General features: G+C 39.0%; 1 protein-coding gene across 1 annotated transcript in view; it reads right to left on the reverse strand.

Moving 5' to 3' along the window:
- The window catches only part of LOC137992734 (uncharacterized), a 28419-nt gene that overhangs the window by 1093 nt on the left and 9826 nt on the right, over positions 1–17500 (reverse strand). The window contains exons 7-28 of the mRNA XM_068838227.1: positions 16995–17054; positions 16295–16399; positions 16147–16207; positions 15119–15172; positions 14841–14915; positions 13502–13546; positions 12961–13007; positions 10809–10864; positions 10606–10696; positions 9720–9837; positions 8241–8352; positions 8009–8068; positions 7639–7669; positions 7430–7493; positions 6349–6447; positions 5394–5474; positions 4969–5052; positions 4534–4567; positions 4182–4241; positions 2391–3688; positions 1082–1607; positions 164–217 (exon numbers count right to left, since the gene is read on the reverse strand). Of these exons, the coding sequence (XP_068694328.1) occupies positions 164–217; positions 1082–1607; positions 2391–3688; positions 4182–4241; positions 4534–4567; positions 4969–5052; positions 5394–5474; positions 6349–6447; positions 7430–7493; positions 7639–7669; positions 8009–8068; positions 8241–8352; positions 9720–9837; positions 10606–10696; positions 10809–10864; positions 12961–13007; positions 13502–13546; positions 14841–14915; positions 15119–15172; positions 16147–16207; positions 16295–16399; positions 16995–17054 (3215 nt within the window). The remainder of the gene's footprint in view (positions 1–163; positions 218–1081; positions 1608–2390; positions 3689–4181; positions 4242–4533; positions 4568–4968; positions 5053–5393; positions 5475–6348; positions 6448–7429; positions 7494–7638; positions 7670–8008; positions 8069–8240; positions 8353–9719; positions 9838–10605; positions 10697–10808; positions 10865–12960; positions 13008–13501; positions 13547–14840; positions 14916–15118; positions 15173–16146; positions 16208–16294; positions 16400–16994; positions 17055–17500) is intronic.

Raw genomic sequence — 17500 nt, forward strand, 5'->3', positions numbered from 1 at the left:
TGTCATCTAATCCTTATACAAACGAGCCTACGAAGCCTTGTTGGCATATACGGCTAAACTTGAATGAATTCTTCCTCTCGAGTGAGAACAAGTAGGCTGACTTAAAAAAGAAAACAGGTTAATCAAGTCGAAAATACAACTGAAATAGATAATTTCTACCTACCTCCATATGAATACGGAGACGTGAGATCGACAAGCGGTAATCCGCCTTGTTCAACTAAGACGAAAAGAAAATGTTTTGTGACGACAGAAGACAAATGTGAAGGTAGATCACATATTTTCGACCCACCAGGTTCTGTTCAAGGAAACTGCCACTCCAACAAAAGAGGAAGTCGCTTGAAACGAAGTGAAATAATGTGGACAATTAAATTTTGCCAGATTTCTTTTTCTAAACCCGTTTGTATCCAAAATGGCTTTCTTTTGTTTCCAAATTTCCCTGGCTCCGCCTTCTTGAATAACAGAGACATGTTTCTGGTACCCTGTTGTTCTGGCTTTTTCATATTTCAAACAAACTTGCTTATTTCCTCTGCTTTAAAATTACTCTTCGGTAGAATTGGAGGTTCCCTTTAAGAGGCATGCCTAGTCTTTACCCTTGGCATTCTAAAAAAGTAACAATTGTGCCAAGTTTTAGCAAATAGAATAATGCAGTTAAAAACCGGAAATTTAGAGTCTGAGGTTCCCCCTGGAATACGTGTTTAAAAAGAAGTAACCGTTGTTGCAGGTGGGTGAGTATTACTCTAGACACCCCAAATTTTTGTACTTTGAAAAACCTTGCATACCTTTTCCTTGTCAGTCCCAAATTTAAAGAATAATGGTCTCTGGAAGCTTGCGTTGACCAGAAATGCTTACAGAAAACAAAAGTACCCGGTTTCCTTATGGTGACGCTAGGGGGGAATCATACTTGTCAATTTTTTTTTCAATATCAGACATATGTTGCAGACACTCCATGCACTTTTAATGAAACTTATGCCACCCAATGTTTAACTTTTTCGAGCACGAGGATTCCATTTTCCTGGTTGCGCAAACACAAAATATGTCCCAAACAAGCCCCTGTAGTCTTTGATCTAGAACGGCCACCCACCTTGTTCACCAACGCCACCAATTATCACAGGAGAGTAATTTGATCCACTACTCCAGTAGGCTTGCTTTGGGGGTGAAGATGGTGTGATGTCAAGTACAGGACTACGAAACCCACCGTTAATTGATCGTACAGTGGAGCTCTTTTCTCCCGAGGTTGGACCCGTTTTAGGTACAAGTCGCTGTGGAAGATTTGGCGTAGTTTCCTCCCACTTTAGGCCTTCAACGAGCTTTAGATTCACGTTTGTGTCTATTAAAGGTGACGGGGGTGTTTTCTGCAAAGAGGCCGTATAAACTTCCCCGTCTTTAAACGGTGACTGCAAGAAAAAATTTCTTTCTAAAGGTGACGATGGCGACTCTGGAAGACTCGTTACCTCTGGTGGAGAACTAAATGAGAAAGTTACTGATTCATTCTTGGAGCCATCTTCTGAAGGTGTATTCCTACTACTTGGAGTTAGCGGTGTGAGAAGAGCTGGCTCACTAGCTCGACTGGTGTTTAGCTCTCCATCGACGTTTGCTCCTGGAGTGACCTTAGATTGGACAAAAGTATATATATATATATATATATAATGTTAAAGACGAAAACTGCTAGATCGGATATGATGAAGGGGCTTTCCTTATGAGCTCAGTATTACAGTGTATGCTTAAGATCAATTTGCTTGAGCATTAATTTGGGACACTGCTAGGAAGCCCGCCCATAAGACGGGGTCGCAAGCTTTAATGTGAAGTTGGTTGTCGGCCAAGGAAAATATGATTTTAGAGGGTAAATTGCACTAGGGTCACTAAGAGCGCTTTCCTTTTGCCAGAACTGGCCGGCCAGACCCTTCAGTTTGCAAAGAAAATGCGACAATTTAAAGGAACACTTGCATGACAATCCCTCGCATAGTTCTGGAGGAGTATGATTATACTATCGTCCAAGTGTGTTAATTTGAAGGCGTTGTAGAGTTAATCCTTCCAAATGCCCGATCTGGCCGATCAGTTCCGTCAAATGAAAAGCGTTTTAAGTCGGGACCAACTGCAAATTGATCTAATAGACCTACCCGGCTAACTCAATGTTGTACCCAATTCAAACCCTTTGGGAATAAAACGCTTTGTTCCAGGTATTTCCATATCATTTAAATGTGAATGCTACACTATAATGCAAATACAATACACAAAGAATCTTAACCCCGGGAGATTTGGATTTGATTTGAGTTGAGTTAGTGGATTTGGCCCATGATGGTCGCTCTTTGCTCAGCCAGTCAAAGGTTTCAGATGCTTGGTAAAAACTCTGCGACAACAAGGAAGGAAGGAAGGAAGGCGCATTTGGTTACCTGTTGGCTGTTCCGAGCCTGCTTTATTTGATCCAATCTGCTGGCCAAAAGTGAGGTGTCCGAAGCCGTAGCTGCTTCTGAGGCCTCAAAAGACCTTGACAATTTGTCATGAGGTGAAGAAATTGACTGTTGCCTTAGCTTGATCTTGTTGAGTCTCTCGATGAGCGCGGAAGTGTCAACGTCATACGAAGAGGATGAAGCATTTTCAAACGCACTTTGTTTTGAAACTAATGAATGGCTGGGGGTGGGATGAGTTGCAGGAGTCAAGAATGTTTCAGGAAGACCTGACGAAGTACCATCTAGAACATGTAAACCTTCACCATAGGACGCCTCGGTGGAAGAGGCAAAAGGATTCTTGCCTGAGGCAGTTACGTCCGTTGCATCCGTCACATGAAGATGCAACAAAGGGCTTCCTCCAGTGAGTGCAGGGTCGACTGGGTTTAAAGAATTTTTGGTTGCAGAACGGTTAGCGGATGAATTCTGATGCAATCCCCAACGGTCACGTTGTATCCATGGTTGTTGGATCGCGTTCAGCCTCTCAGCCGACTCCCTTGTGTTTGGATTTGCACATGGAATACCCGTAGGGTACAATGTACTACCACTTTCTAAATGAACTGGCTCGACATCGCCCGCTCTTCCCTCTGGAGTAGGTTTTTCTCCTTGACCTGTAAACTGTGCACTTATCCCTCCATGAAATCTGAGGCCACTGAAAGGCGAGTTGCCATTCAAAGATGTTGCGTCATGGCGCTCTATTCCAACTGAGGTTGGTGTATCTTTATGTCCAGAGAGGTTTAAATTACTGCTCTGAGGGAGAAGCCAAAAATCAAGTTGTGGTGACGACCCCGTGACCAGAGGAACACTAGCTGCCTTTGGTGTTCTTGGTGGGAACATATGAGAGGAAATAGTTTGCGGCTGTTGCCGCAAACTGTCGCCTTGTTCGAAAGAACCCTCAAACAGATATTTTTTCACTGTTCCCGGTGTTGTCCCATTTGATAAGTGATGGAAAGAGACAGAGTTTCTGTATTGACCATCCGGGATGTTATGAATATCAAAGTGGCTTCCAACTGCGTCCACTGGTACTGATGGTGGATCTTGCGCAGAAAGCAACTCCTTATTCTGCGAGGTACTAGGTAACCTTGGTCTACAGATGATATCAGACCAGCTAAGATTTGCCTGAGGCGAACGCTCTGTTGGAGGCTTTTCTTGCACTGAACTAGGAGTTGTGGTTACCGTGGATTCGTCCAAAATTGTTTCCAGTAGGCGACCAGGTTTTTGTTCAGTCCTAGCCTGGGTTAGATCTGTTTCCCCGCGCCAATTCACAGCAAGACATAAAACAAAACAAAAAATAATGGCAAAATTGTAAACAGGTTTGCTTTGGGTTAGGGCCTGTTTTTCGAACATCGCAGAAACAGTTTGCATCCAAAAGCCACTTGTCAATTACAATTCCCTAACATTCTAAAAGGCTGGTAATTAAGATATGTCTTTAAAAAAAAGCAAAAGCAAATGACTGCAGTGTAATGCCTTAACGTCTACTTTTTAATGGTGCCGAGGGTACATGTAATCTCAGAGGCACCCGAAACGTTCGGAGCTTCAGGGAAAGGTAACTATGGATCCAAGAGGTATTTCACCCACTTTTGCTAGCTTTGTTTTGAATGCTATTTTCAAGGTGAGTAAAACATAATCAAAAAAGGCGACTTTTCTCGAAGGCCATTTGACTATGAGCAAAACTGTTAAACTTCTCATTCAAGGAAGTGTTTTCTCTCTAGGGATAAAGTGGAAAATGTCCCTTACCATAACGAGCTTTTGACGGAGTCCTTGGAATCAAATCTCGAGACTGAAAAGCATCTTGCCCTAACATTTCACAGAAAGTTTGTACATTTCATTTTCAAAGGAAGCATTATTGCCAGAATAAATAACTGCTGAACAGCAGAGAGGGTACTATCAAACACACTTCCCCAGTTGTGAAACCCTACAAGTAAAATCAACATTTCCTTCTTTAATCGATTTCAAAGTTCTTTACAAACATGACATCTTGAAAGTCAGCTTGTTAAATTCAACGTGGTCCCTCCCCAAAAGATTTTAGTTCAAGAGGGCAGAGTCAGTTTTTTTAAGGACTTTCCTGCATCAGATAAACTTGCCTTACCTAATGCACCAACAGGATCCACCAATGCTTGGGGCTGAAAAAAGGCAATTGAACACTAAGTCAATGCTGCTCTCAAGAAATGTCCACCGGTAAAATTATAACTACTCACAAACCAAAAGATGGGCAACCTTCTTCCTTGATTTCCTTTTTCTTCCCGTCCGTTGGAGCGAGACAAAATGGACACAGAAGGACCAAAGGAGCGAGGCAGAAAAAAGCGTTTTGCGTGAAGCATGTTGCACGAACAAAAGAAAGCACTGACATGGAACAAGGCAAACGATAACCTGAAGACAAGCTCGACTATGCCTTCTTGCATCCTAAAGTACATTTTCAACAGAGTGGGATTTGCAGAAAAGATTGATCGACTTCTGCGTCGACAACAAGAAACAACTGTCGAGAGAGCAAAATAATCTCAGTTATCAGAAAACGAGATCTTACTTTGGGAGTACTGGCTCTAGATGACGCATTTGACGATGACAATGAACTGGAGGTCGAATCTTCCTTGGCGACAGCGTCGGCTATCTGTGAAAAGAATGTAACAGGACGATATGCAAGAACTTTGTTAGACTGACAAACTTTGAAATAAATATTCAACGACAGTCTAAGAAAGGATATTTTTTGACACACCTCTCACATCATTACCGCTTTTAGCTTGAAGCACTTTCGAAGTTGCTAGGGCAGTCAAGAAGGAAGAGTTGCAAGCGGTGTTTTGCCTCACTATATACCGGGCTTTTTTATGCAATCCAAGCGTTTCGCCCGCCGCAGGTGCACGCTGAAGCATGCACCAATTTTTAAGTTGGATTTTCCAAGAGCTCACATTTGTGCCACATTTAATTTTGGTTACAGGCGCCATCACTAGTTACCTGTTCTGCTAAAAGTGCTTGTGGTTTAAGAACTTTAAGTGGTTCATTCCTTCCTCCTTGTGTTCTCGGGGAAACATAATGCTGTCAAAAGAAAAATCAAAATATCAAGAAATTTTCCAATGTACTAAAACGTAAAGTGACTCACACTAGGCCTCTACTTTCGTTCCTCCGGGTAATGAATTTCCATTAGAACAGTGATTTCTGGCCTAAAAAGGAACATTAAACATAATGGCAGCTTTATTTAAGGAGGCTCCCAAGAGTTTTAGGGCCGCGCGCAAGTTGGGGATTAGTATGGCTTAGTATGGCGCGTAAAGCATGAATCGCGCGTGTTTTTCTGATTTTTGTGACGTCAGCGTGACCAAAGCTGTAAAATTAACTGCTAATTTTCTCGCGTTCCCTTCGGAATTTTTTTTGTTCGAAAATTGGCCCAGTTCTAACCACGTAAAGTTCCTATCAAATACCAAAAATTTGTTAAAATCTGTCACAGCTAATCGATTATATTTAGAAAAATAACAAATTACAGAATATTGACAAAACCGCCTGAACGACCTTGCCCGGGTTGCTCGAACCATGGTTAGCGCTAACCAGCGTTTTTGGTAGTGTTAATTCCAAGTCGAAATGGGGTGTGCTACAGATGAAGGCACAAAGATTGTGTACCCAGGTTTATATTGATATTTTCTTTAAAAGTCAATTTTTCTCAAAGTACGTTAATCCTGAATGTTTTTTTTTAAATTTCCCGAATACAATGATGAATCCTATTGGAGACATTTCGTCGATCCCTTATACTTTTTAAGGGGCAAATGTGGTTTTTTTATTTGACTTTACGGCAGTTTGAAAACATTTCAAGATGGTTTTTATTGCCAAGAATCTGGACAGATTGGAAGGTTACTACTGACACATTCTTTACGTAAAGAGAGTCCTTGATTGCGATGACATATTAATGTAAAACACAGACCGGATAAGGTATGCTCTCCTCAGCGTGTCTCTGCGCAGGGGGCTTCTTCTTATTCTTCTTTTGAGTTGACTTGGAAGCTATAAGCGCACTATCACGAGACTGGAAATGTAAAAATTAGAAAGTTTTCTCAACAAGGTAATGATGAAATGCTGAGCAGTCTAAAGCGAATTCTTCCAGTTGGTTCAGTCATTTCATCACATCGATCGCGGACAAAGAATTTCGAGGAATTCGGTGATGTCATTAAGGTGTTATGAACTTTTATCTCCAGGAGGTTGAAGGTGACCTAGAAATAAATCTTTCTTCAAGTGTCCAGTTCCATGACGTCTTTCGTTTCGGAAATACAGCATTTTGAATTTCCTAATTGTCACCTTGCGTAACACCAGGGTGACCCGAAAACACTTACCCCTGGTCCACGGACTGCCCAAACGGACTACCACAAAAATACTATTTCAAGTGAGTACTATTGGTTGTAAGCAGCGTCACAATTACTGCTAAGCCTAAACATCCATTTTAAACAGCGTTGGTCAACAGTATTTAAGTATAAGCACCCATTTTAAAAAGGTTAGCTCTCAATAGTTGTTGTGATGGCCGATTACATCATGCAAGTGAAGTGAAACTGGTGCAACAATTATTGGCTTAGTTCTAATTGTGACGCTGCTTACGACCAATAGTACTCACTTGAAATAGTATTTTTGGGGTAGTCCATGGACCGGGGGTGAGTGTTTTCGGGTCACCCATGACACCATGCTGCAAAGTTATTTGGTTGAAAAAATGTCTATGCCTATCAATCTCAGCAGTCTGAGCGTTTCAAGTACATTAGTAGATGTGTTCATACACATGTATTTTATCTCATGAGTGAAAAGTAAGCGTTTTCATCGCTAAGTGAATTCCAGATGTTGGTGTTGATTTCTGGTCGCCATATTGGTGCACAACGGTTTCGATTTTATTATTTTTTTTGTTGCGTGACAGTGAAAACGATCTATAATTATGAACTGTCGCTGGTGAAGGGCAAACTGGAATCATGTGCGTCAAACGTTTGAGGAGCATGACATAACAAAACACACAAAATACAAACATGTACTTGTTTAGCTACTTGTGGCTTTGGTCGCGGAAGTCTTGAGGGCTCAAGCATTTTATGCACAGGCCTGAAAACAGAAGGAGTACATCCTGTAAATCAATGTCTTACACTACTTGTTCACCGACACAGTCCTTGCAAACAACATTTCAGTTCGATTTAATGTATTAGAAAATATCAAAATGCTGGTAGAGTCAAATTGAATCAACACATACTTAGCATGGTTTGCAGAAGTTTCTTCTTGGTCTGAAAAATTGAAGAACAATACCAAGAAGCAACGTTAGGGACATCGATATACAGCTAGAGCACTTTCTGCTTTATGCATGAGCTTATCCAACAAAATAACAGGTTAAGCGGCTATAGATATGCTTGACACTACCTAGAATACAAGGAAATGAAACTCCGGTATACTGCAATAATTATTGGTGTTCCAAACCAAACACCCAACTTTGCCGCTTATTGAAAGATCCATCCAAAATTTCCCATGTGCTTGGAACTCTAATATCTTTAGCTGGACTGCAACTTGTCCAATTGCCCCAAATACTCTAAAAGTTACAAAATGTGATTCACAAAGGTCACCATTACCATGTAACTTCTTTATTCTGGCAGATTTGGTCCAACCTTGAATGACGTCTGGGGTGGATACTAAACAAGCAAAAACCTGAATTAATTTAAGTGCACAGTGGGCTTATGACACAAAAGTGTCGTTTCACTCCAAAAACCTTTATGTTGTTTTTTCTCTTTTTTTTTTCTGAGGCAATAAGCATCAGAGCCTTTGTTTTCAGACAGGATTATGTTATCATGTGCTAGACTTTACCTGCATCTGGCGACATTTTCAGAGACTTGTTAAAGGATGATAATCTCTCAGCAGCGGGTGTGTCAGCTGCAGCAAACGATACAGGAGGAGATGGGGGTACAAGACCAAGTTTCTATCAAACGGAAAAGAACCTAACTCACATAACTTGATAGTGTAAGATCCTTTAGGAAAGAGTAGTCCTTGATAACAAAGACAGGTGTTTTGACAACCTGAGGAGAAGTCATCTTTGGTGTAAATTGCAGAATATATATATATCAGAATTTACTAAAAACTGGATCATTGGATAATGCAATTCGAGAGTTTTGATTGGCTAAGCCATCATGGGTTATGAGCCATTATACCATGATCTACAAACACGGCAAGCATATGCGTGATTTTTTGGGCCTTTTTATTTTTATTGTAGTCTAGTTTTCTACATTTTGGGGGCGTTTTTAATAAAACAATTATTCCACTCGCGCTTGTTGGATATGAGATGATTATAGCCAACTCGGCGCTACGCGCCTCGTTGGCTATCTATCATCTCATATCCAACGCGCGCGAGTGGAATAATTGTTAAATATAAATATAAATATATATATATATATATATATATATATATATATATACATATATATATATATATATATTTATTCCATTACGCCATTTACCATATTTGGTCAAGAGCACGCGCAAAATATGAGACGGTAATACACTATAGTGTCCCGGTTTGACCGGTTTAGGACAGCAAATACGGACGGAACGAGAGTTTTTCAATGAAAGAATCGTTTCCAACACGATGCAAAGCCTGAGAATTTCGCTTGTCATTGTTTGTCACTCGTCATTTCGTTTATCCAATCAAATAAAGTACATTTTGCTGGCTTTTTGTGCTGTTTCCATCGTTCGCACGCGCCCTGAAGGACAGATGATTCATCTTTTTTAAAAGAGCCCCTGCGGGGCTCGGGAAAATACTACGCAACTCACAAAATATCCGCGCATATTATATGTTAAAACATCGACTAATATTAACAATTAGTATAATTACATAGGTGATTGAAAGTATGCACGGTGAATATCGGTGAATAAAAATAGAGACGAAGTCAAGGTTTTTTATTCACCGATATTCACCGAGCCTTACGTGCATGAAAAATTGTTCTAGCATGATTTCCTAGGTGATCATGAAAAAAAAAAGCTGTTTCTTTAAAACAATTAATTTCTTCGTTTGTGACCTCTACAAAATGGCTTTTATACAGGCTTCTATTAGGCAAGATGGGAGATCCGAAACAAAAATAGCAGTGCAATGCTTTATCTGCTTCAGTATTCACCACATCTTGTTGGTTAAAAGAGATGCGAGTACCATAATTACATGTATGCCCACGCCCTGCTGTCCTGACAGAAACAGCAGTTGGCCAGAGGACAGTTCACATCATGAAATCTTGCATTACACTGAATGTAGACAGTCCTAAAAGCTGTTGAAAGGTAAGTGAAATAACTTTTACTCACAAACAAAATAGGAACCTCAGCAAGTCTGCTTCTTTGCTGTTGAACGGTCTTGTAAGAATGCGACTTCATTTTGTTCACAGTTTCTTTCATGGCTGGCATTGTTCTCTCAATTGCTTCCCTAAATCAATAAAATGGATAAGAATAATACTACATCAATGAAAATTTCAGATACAATTGGAAGTACACTAACCGCTCAATAAGTAATTTTTAAGTTTTTGCAGGAAAGCCAGAACAGATTACGGTGCCAGAAAAGTCTTCTAAAACGTGTTAAAGCTCTCCATAACCAATATCATTATCTTTCTTTCGTTTAAAGGATTGAAGAACATAGCCTTGCCCTTATTAAGGAAGCTGAATGTACCGGTAATCTTCCTCCAGATAAAAACTACAATACATGCAGATTGATTGCCAGCATAAAGATGTTGCTCTAGCCTTTAAACTGAAGCATGATATGGATCGGAGGAATCAGAGAAGGGCATTCCATAGAAGACTTGCCGCGGCTATGTAATCACTTCCAAAAAAACTTTAATCATCCCGTATTAAATTTCGCTTTCGAAAATATAGTATTCAGTCTTTTCTTCTTGCAGTGGAAAAAAGTGAGATCATTTTCCAAACATGCACTATAAGCAACAGTGACTGTGCTTGCACCAGCAGTACAAACATGTATTGTGGTTAAATACTTTTGTGTCCAAGATTAAGGACTGCTGTATAATCAATTGATTATTTATTATAAATGGTTGTCAGGGTTATGGTTTGCCAGCCATGGGAGTAATCTCCTGGATCTTACAGAAACCCAACCTCCTTTTAGTGATGCCGCTGTTAATGGCTAAAAGTTTCAGTAAATTGTGTTGAACACTTCAACGTAAGTTATACAACATGTACAATGTACCTCAGGGCTATAGTGTTGGTCAGATGAGCATGATGAGTGTGGATTGCTGACTTCACTGGAGCAGATTGATCATGAAAACTGGGAAGAGGATCTGAGGACAAACAAGATCCAGAAACAGTCCAGTCTCAATACATCTAAGAAAACATTTGCATTAAGTTTGAAATTCGTTTTGTACAATAATTATCATCAACAAGGTTGCAAACCTTGGCAGATCTGATCTTTGATCTTACTCAGTGACAGGTTCCAAAGTTGAAGAAGACTGTGTAAAGGATAAGAAAAAAATATAATCTATTGTTATTGTTACTTTGGGGGAAATTTGAATGTCAAATACTGGTACTCCAGAGAGCTCTTACAACACAGACAGTGTTGTGTTTGCGTAAATAAATAACATGCTTCTTTGCAAGTGACTTGACAATGTAATGATAAATCAATAAAGATTCTTGTGCATCTTGATTTGCAAGAGAGAAGCAGAGCCAGTTTTGTTATGGGTAGATTACTACCACTATTTTTAAAATTCCTTGTGAATATTATTGGCATGGCCTTCCTTCTTAGACATGCAGATAAAATCTATGAACTAGACAAAAAAGATAGCAAAGAGTAGGTTTGCTGGATTTCAAGATCAGAAAGCAGTCAGTTGTATGCTTGCATTAGGTCAAGGTCTTTCAAATCTGAGGGCAAATGGTATTGATAGAGTGAAACTAGATGAAATACCAATAAAGTTAGTCATCAGATAAGCAACAGGAACCAGAACATGCCATGCCTTAGATGCTTCAAAATCCAAATTACAGTAGAAGAACTATTTACTGCAAGGAGCTATATGCAGATCAAACTCTAAATGGTGCCATGGATAAACACAACATTTTTTTAATCTTTAAAAACACTACTATATAGACCAACGTAAGATAACATGTGTTGTAATGTACCACAATCATCCTAAAATAGGTAATATACTAACCACAGACAGTTGGTTACCAGTTAACCAACTGTCCGCCAACAGTTATTGTCCACCAACCCCTTTGCAGAGGTGCTAGTGGGATGGAACTTAGAGCCAAAACCAGAGTTTTGCAGTTACTTTATTAAAAGGTGGAAAGCACTTAAACTGGTTTACAAAAGCTCATATCTACAAAAGCTATACATAATAGCTCTGAAACAATCCAATAAACTGGGATACAGCCGTATTATATAACAACTTGACAATTGCCCTAAAATGGACTAGAAAAATGTGTAGAAGATAGGAGCAAGAGCAGGAGCCATAGCATTAACAGCAGCAGCAGTAGTAGTAGTAGTAGTAGTAGTAGTAGTAGTAGTAGTAGGAGCAGCTGTCGCAGTAGCCGTAGTAGTTACAGCTGTAGTTACTAGTAGTAATAGCAGCAGCAGCAGCAGCAGCAGCAGTAGCAGTAGCATTGGTAGTGGCAATGAGAGCAGTAGTAGTAGCAAGGTTCAATACAGGGTCAGAAATTAGCTTTCTTATATGGGCGCCAACTGGCGACTAAATAAACATTTTCAGTCGCCAGATGGCAAATTGTGGTCGCCAAAAATTTTCGCCTGAAATGAATGTTTTAAACTTTTTATGGATACTAGAAAGCAACGACCACGCGGTCTTGTGTATGTGTCAAGCATTGTTTTTTGCTTTTGAAAAGCGGACATTTTGGAGAGAAGATGCATCCGACCTCGAATGTAATAAAGAAATCCATCTGCCACTTAGTTTGTTGAAAATTTCAGCCACGTTAACATCAGTCACCTTCTGTCGCACGCAAGCCGCCATGTTGTTACTGTGCTACATTCCTCGTACCAGTCCCTTGAATCTCTCTAATGAGTCGTTGTTTTTTCGCCCACAGTACGTGTTTTACAGTGTATGATGAAAAAATACGGCAGCTTGCGACTTATGGAGGTAGTTAACAGAAACACTCCTTTCATTTTCACTTCAAAAAAATTGGAAGGATAAAAAGTCAGACACCTGTTGGCAAACGGCTCTGAACTTAATGGTAGGTCACCCACTGGCGACCAGTTGTGAAATTCTGGTTGCCAGTACTCAATTTTTGGTCGCATTGGCGACCAGGAGGGTGCAATTTCAGATCCTCCAGTGCCATTCAACCAAAAAATTACCATTAACATTTTATTATTATTTTCTTTAGGCAAAATAAAGTTCTCTTTCCAACACAAGCAACGAACAGGACGAAGAATGAAAGGCTTCCTAAAACAATACCACCTCAAATCAAGCTCTCTTAATAGAAAGCAATGCAAGAGGCCTCGTTACATACAAAAACAGTGAATCAATGAAAAATTTAAAAACTCTGAAAGTTAAATGTGTCCACTGGCTCCAGGTTGAGGACATGCATACATAAACATACTCACCTATACAAATTAACTTTTCCACCGATGTAAGTATCTTGGATATTTCTCTGTGAGACAAAATTAAATCCACCAGTACATACAATTGCAAATGCACTTAAGTCTACAGCAATGTGATTAACCTAAACAATCAGGTCCAGATCATTAATGCATTTTTTTACATTAAAGTCTAGCTGACATTTATTCAGCTAAACTTTGAGTTGCATGGTTCTGCATATCACATGATCATGTAAAAGTGATTATTGAATACACATGACCATCATTTTAGAAAATCTGAAGAGCATGTACACAGCTGAGTTGAGAAAAGTAACCAATTGGAAGATCTGAAATGCGATTTTGGGAGTTCTGGGCACCAAATTTAGTACAATTACATGTACTCAACAGCAAGTTTTAATTATTCAAGTCCATTGTCAGTCAGTGTCCTTTGCAGTAAAAACTCACTGCTCTTGTCTTGCCTTAAGTACACAAAGAGTTTGCAAAATCATTGTAGTGCATGAGTACCATTAACAGTCTTCAAACTACAATGTAAAAGAAATCAACACACCTTTCTAATCTCTTCTTCACAATCTCTCAATAGCAAGTCTGGAACCTGAATTTGAATGTTATTCCCAAGTAATTTTTTTTTTTGCAAAAGTGAGTGTAATTTACTGTGATTTTTATAATTTTGCAGAATCTCACCTTTACTGCCAAACTGCTTTTGTCAGTTTTTTTGAAAAGTACAATATTGAGTTTCTTAGTATGAGAACCTAAGGTGCTCAATGGATGTTCCTTGTTATAATTTATGTAAACATTCAAAAAAGGTCACTGGCCAAGTAGTAAGTAACCCACTGTCAAATTATTGGCTGATTTCTCCACATCCGTTACTCTGTATAACCTTCATTCCCTTCTGTAAATTGTAACAGTTTGGGGATCGTCAACAGTAACAATAATTTGCGTTATCAACCATACAATGCACATGCAGTATTTGATGAACCACCTTAATGGCATACATGTAGAGTGGTTTTGGCTCAACTATCAGCTTCCTTTTGCTTGGCTTCAATAGCACATGATTGATTGTAGTTTGAAAACTAGTGCCTGAAGGTGAGATTCCACAGAATTGTGTAAAGCAAAGTATGATAAATTGCTATTTTTGCAACATCAACTACATGTACTTGATTATATTGTAAAGTACAAGGAAGGATTACGTTTTTGCAAACGTTGGCCATGTAGCACTTATATAATTGAACAGACTTAACTGATTAGAGTGTAATGTGAAGTGAAGTTTCCACCCCATGTGAACCATGTGAGTGTTAGCCCTACTAATGGAAATGGGCCCACACAAGGACAGAGAAAAACTCTGACCAGGGTGGGAATTGAACCCACGACCCACTTCGTTGTTTGCCATTTTGAAATCAATAACTGCAAACCATATCCTTGGTGGTGCATGGCACGTACATGTACATGTAGCCCGCAGGGTGACTGAAGGCCATGACGCCCCAAAGGGCGACAAAGGCACAGTCTCTTGGTTAGTGGTATGTACATGTACAATGTGTAACAAAACTGTAACATGATCAAAATAACCAATTTTTTCAGAGGTTTTCGACTGGTTTTATGTTCTAACAACAAACACATCTCCTCTGGACCCTGTGCACGATTGTGATAATCTACATAGGAAGGAAAGGAAAGGAACTTTATTTAAGTGTCTAGTCGTTCTAGCATTGAAGCACTAATTAGGGACACTGTAAATTGAATGTACATTTACACTAAATCCTTCGATGTAATTACATTCAATGCTAGTTTAACCACCAAAAAACACCAAAATTTAACAACAAAGGCATGGTGCACAATGCTGTAACTATGAAAATGTTAGATAAATATTTGTTCAAAGATAAACTGGTAATTACCCTTGGTTGAATGTCTGCAGCATCAACTTTGTATTTATTGGCTTCATCCTGAAGAACTGAGTCTATTATCCTTCTCTGTGAAAGCAAACCAAACTATTATGTTACAGAAAAGCACTTTGCTGGAAAGAATCATGAAAAGTGGTGCACATCTAGAGGTTGCGGCTTACTTTTAAAACCAGTTGATGATAACTTTTCAATGCTTTGCATTCAATACTATAACTTGAAACAATGGAACAAAAAATTGGTTAACAATAAACAATAAATACATCTTGATGTACCTGTGGCCCTTGCATTGAGTAGAACTCTGTCAATCCTGACCACAAATCGCGGACCTTTATAGATTGAAAGAAACGAAAACAGAGATGAAACACATTAAATTACAAAAAATAAGTGTGCAGCCCTGTGCAAGTTTGCAAAAGAAAATGAAAGAAAAGATGCTGCTTTCTGTATATGGACTGAAAACAGTTACATTTGGATGGTAACTCCAGCAGCATGGACATGGACACTTAGATTTACATGTAATGCATAATCAAGCCAATGATATTGATGAAAATGTTGATATACTTTTGTTGTTGATAATTTATAGATGCCTACAGGTCATACAAAACAACAAAAATTGTTATTTAAGAAATTTGAAGAGAAAATTAAAAGAAAATTTGCATTTCAATTTGATTACAAAATAATTATTATTGCAAATTTTATTGGACTAATCTTGCTGCCACTGATTAGCAATCCTTTTGTTAGTTTGATTATCCCATGAAGCATACATTGATATTCTGCCTGCAAACTTCTGGAGGCAGAGCATACAAACAATGTAGTCTTGGAGTGAGTAATCAAGCTTTCACCCCAAACGCAGGTGTTATAATCCACCACAGGCTGTTAATTGGTAAGTATAAAACGTCAGCCTTCACAGGGATTGAAAGACCAATTTTAGACGCTTGAACAAACCTTTTGACAGTTTTGAGGACCATACATTTGCATGTATCTGTGTTTTCACCCTTGATAGCAATTTATGGAGACTCCTTGTTGTTGACAAAGACGTTTTTTTCAGGTTTTCAGCATATCAGCATTCTCTATACATGTAACTTTTCAGTGTTCAGTGTCATCATCATTACGTTTTTTGTTACCCACTCATTGATGATAATGTGGGCCACTTCAAAACTAGCTGTTACCATGCAAGGGCCAGAAGCACAAGCCACATAAAGGGAGACATAAAAGTACAATTGTGTGTAAAGCACTACCAGCCTAAAACAACCTGTTAACTGTTCCAGGTTAACCTTTCTTTCAGATCAATGTGAAACTTCACCTGCTGCAGCTGCTGGGTCCTTTTGAGAGCTTCCACTTCCTCTTGGTAATCTGTTTTTATCCTATAAGAAAAGACAGGAAAATTGCAATAGTCAGTATTCGCATACTACATAAATTGTAGAATAGTACGACTTAGTGACAGCAATTACCCAACATTTGAGCCTCTGGGTGCAGTTAATCCATTCAACTCCATGACTTGTCTTTCAAGATCACGCTTCCGTTTCACCAAAGCTCTATACTCCTTTGTAGACTCCCTACAGATACACACCCAGTTAAAAGTCCTGTAAGTATGTTGTACATTCAAATAATATCTGACATTGTACGGAAACATCAGTACAAGACTGACTTCTAGTTATTTCTGGGTGGGTGTGAATGTCAAAATAGGCCCACACATGTACATAAAGCACACACATACATGTACAGGGCTGTGTTGTGTTTGGTTTCAAACAAAATAATTTTCTTGCATCCTGTATCACTTTGCCTTGAGATCACTTTTTGTCTTAGCAGAGCCTAAAAGAAAGTGCTTGTACTGATGTGAGGCATGGATCAACTCTTCCAATTCTAAAAGCTGTAATATTCACTATAAGTCCATTAGGTTTTCATTTGCTTCCTATCTGTTACTCACCCAAAAGGACAAAATTCTCCTTATAAACACTTTTTTGAAACTGAAATGACACTACGATGCAAGGACTTGTACCCTTGTTCCTTTTTTGCATTGCCCCGGGAGGGTATGATGAATAAAGCAAGATGAAAATTTTCCAAGTACACTGTACACAAAGAAAATATTTTCCCTTTTAGAATAATAAATATGACATTCAGATTAAGATAAATTCAAGTATTTTGACTCACATAGCATATTCTTTCCATTGATTTTCTACTTGTACAGCATGTTGTGTAAACTGTAGAAATCTAATTGTAACAAAAAAGAACGGCTTAGTGTGAAATGCAAGGTTATGAAGGTCACATTTCATCACTTATTCGTGGTCACTAAATACACTGTACATGTACATGTATGCATATCTACTAAACAAAGTAGCTCTCTGATAGTTTAAGGAAGCAGTTACATGTAGGCACTAACAGATGGTTTAAATGATTTTGGCCATTTGACCAAAATTTAATATCTACATGTAAAATCATATAAGTCACTTACAGTACTTATGGGCAGCGCTCCAAGCTGCGACCATTTTGGTCGCCATGGCGAGTGGAAAAAATATTTGGCGACTAAAATTTTGACGAAAGTCACCAATTGGCGACCGACAGATTATAAAAGAAACTTACTTGGAAAATTAATCGATCTTTGGTCGAATTATCAAAAGCAAAAGCGACGGTTTCTCTTTCTCGCCGTTCCGCTACTC

Source organism: Montipora foliosa, chromosome 2, assembly GCF_036669935.1.
Source record: "Montipora foliosa isolate CH-2021 chromosome 2, ASM3666993v2, whole genome shotgun sequence".
Classification (NCBI taxonomy): domain Eukaryota; kingdom Metazoa; phylum Cnidaria; class Anthozoa; order Scleractinia; family Acroporidae; genus Montipora; species Montipora foliosa.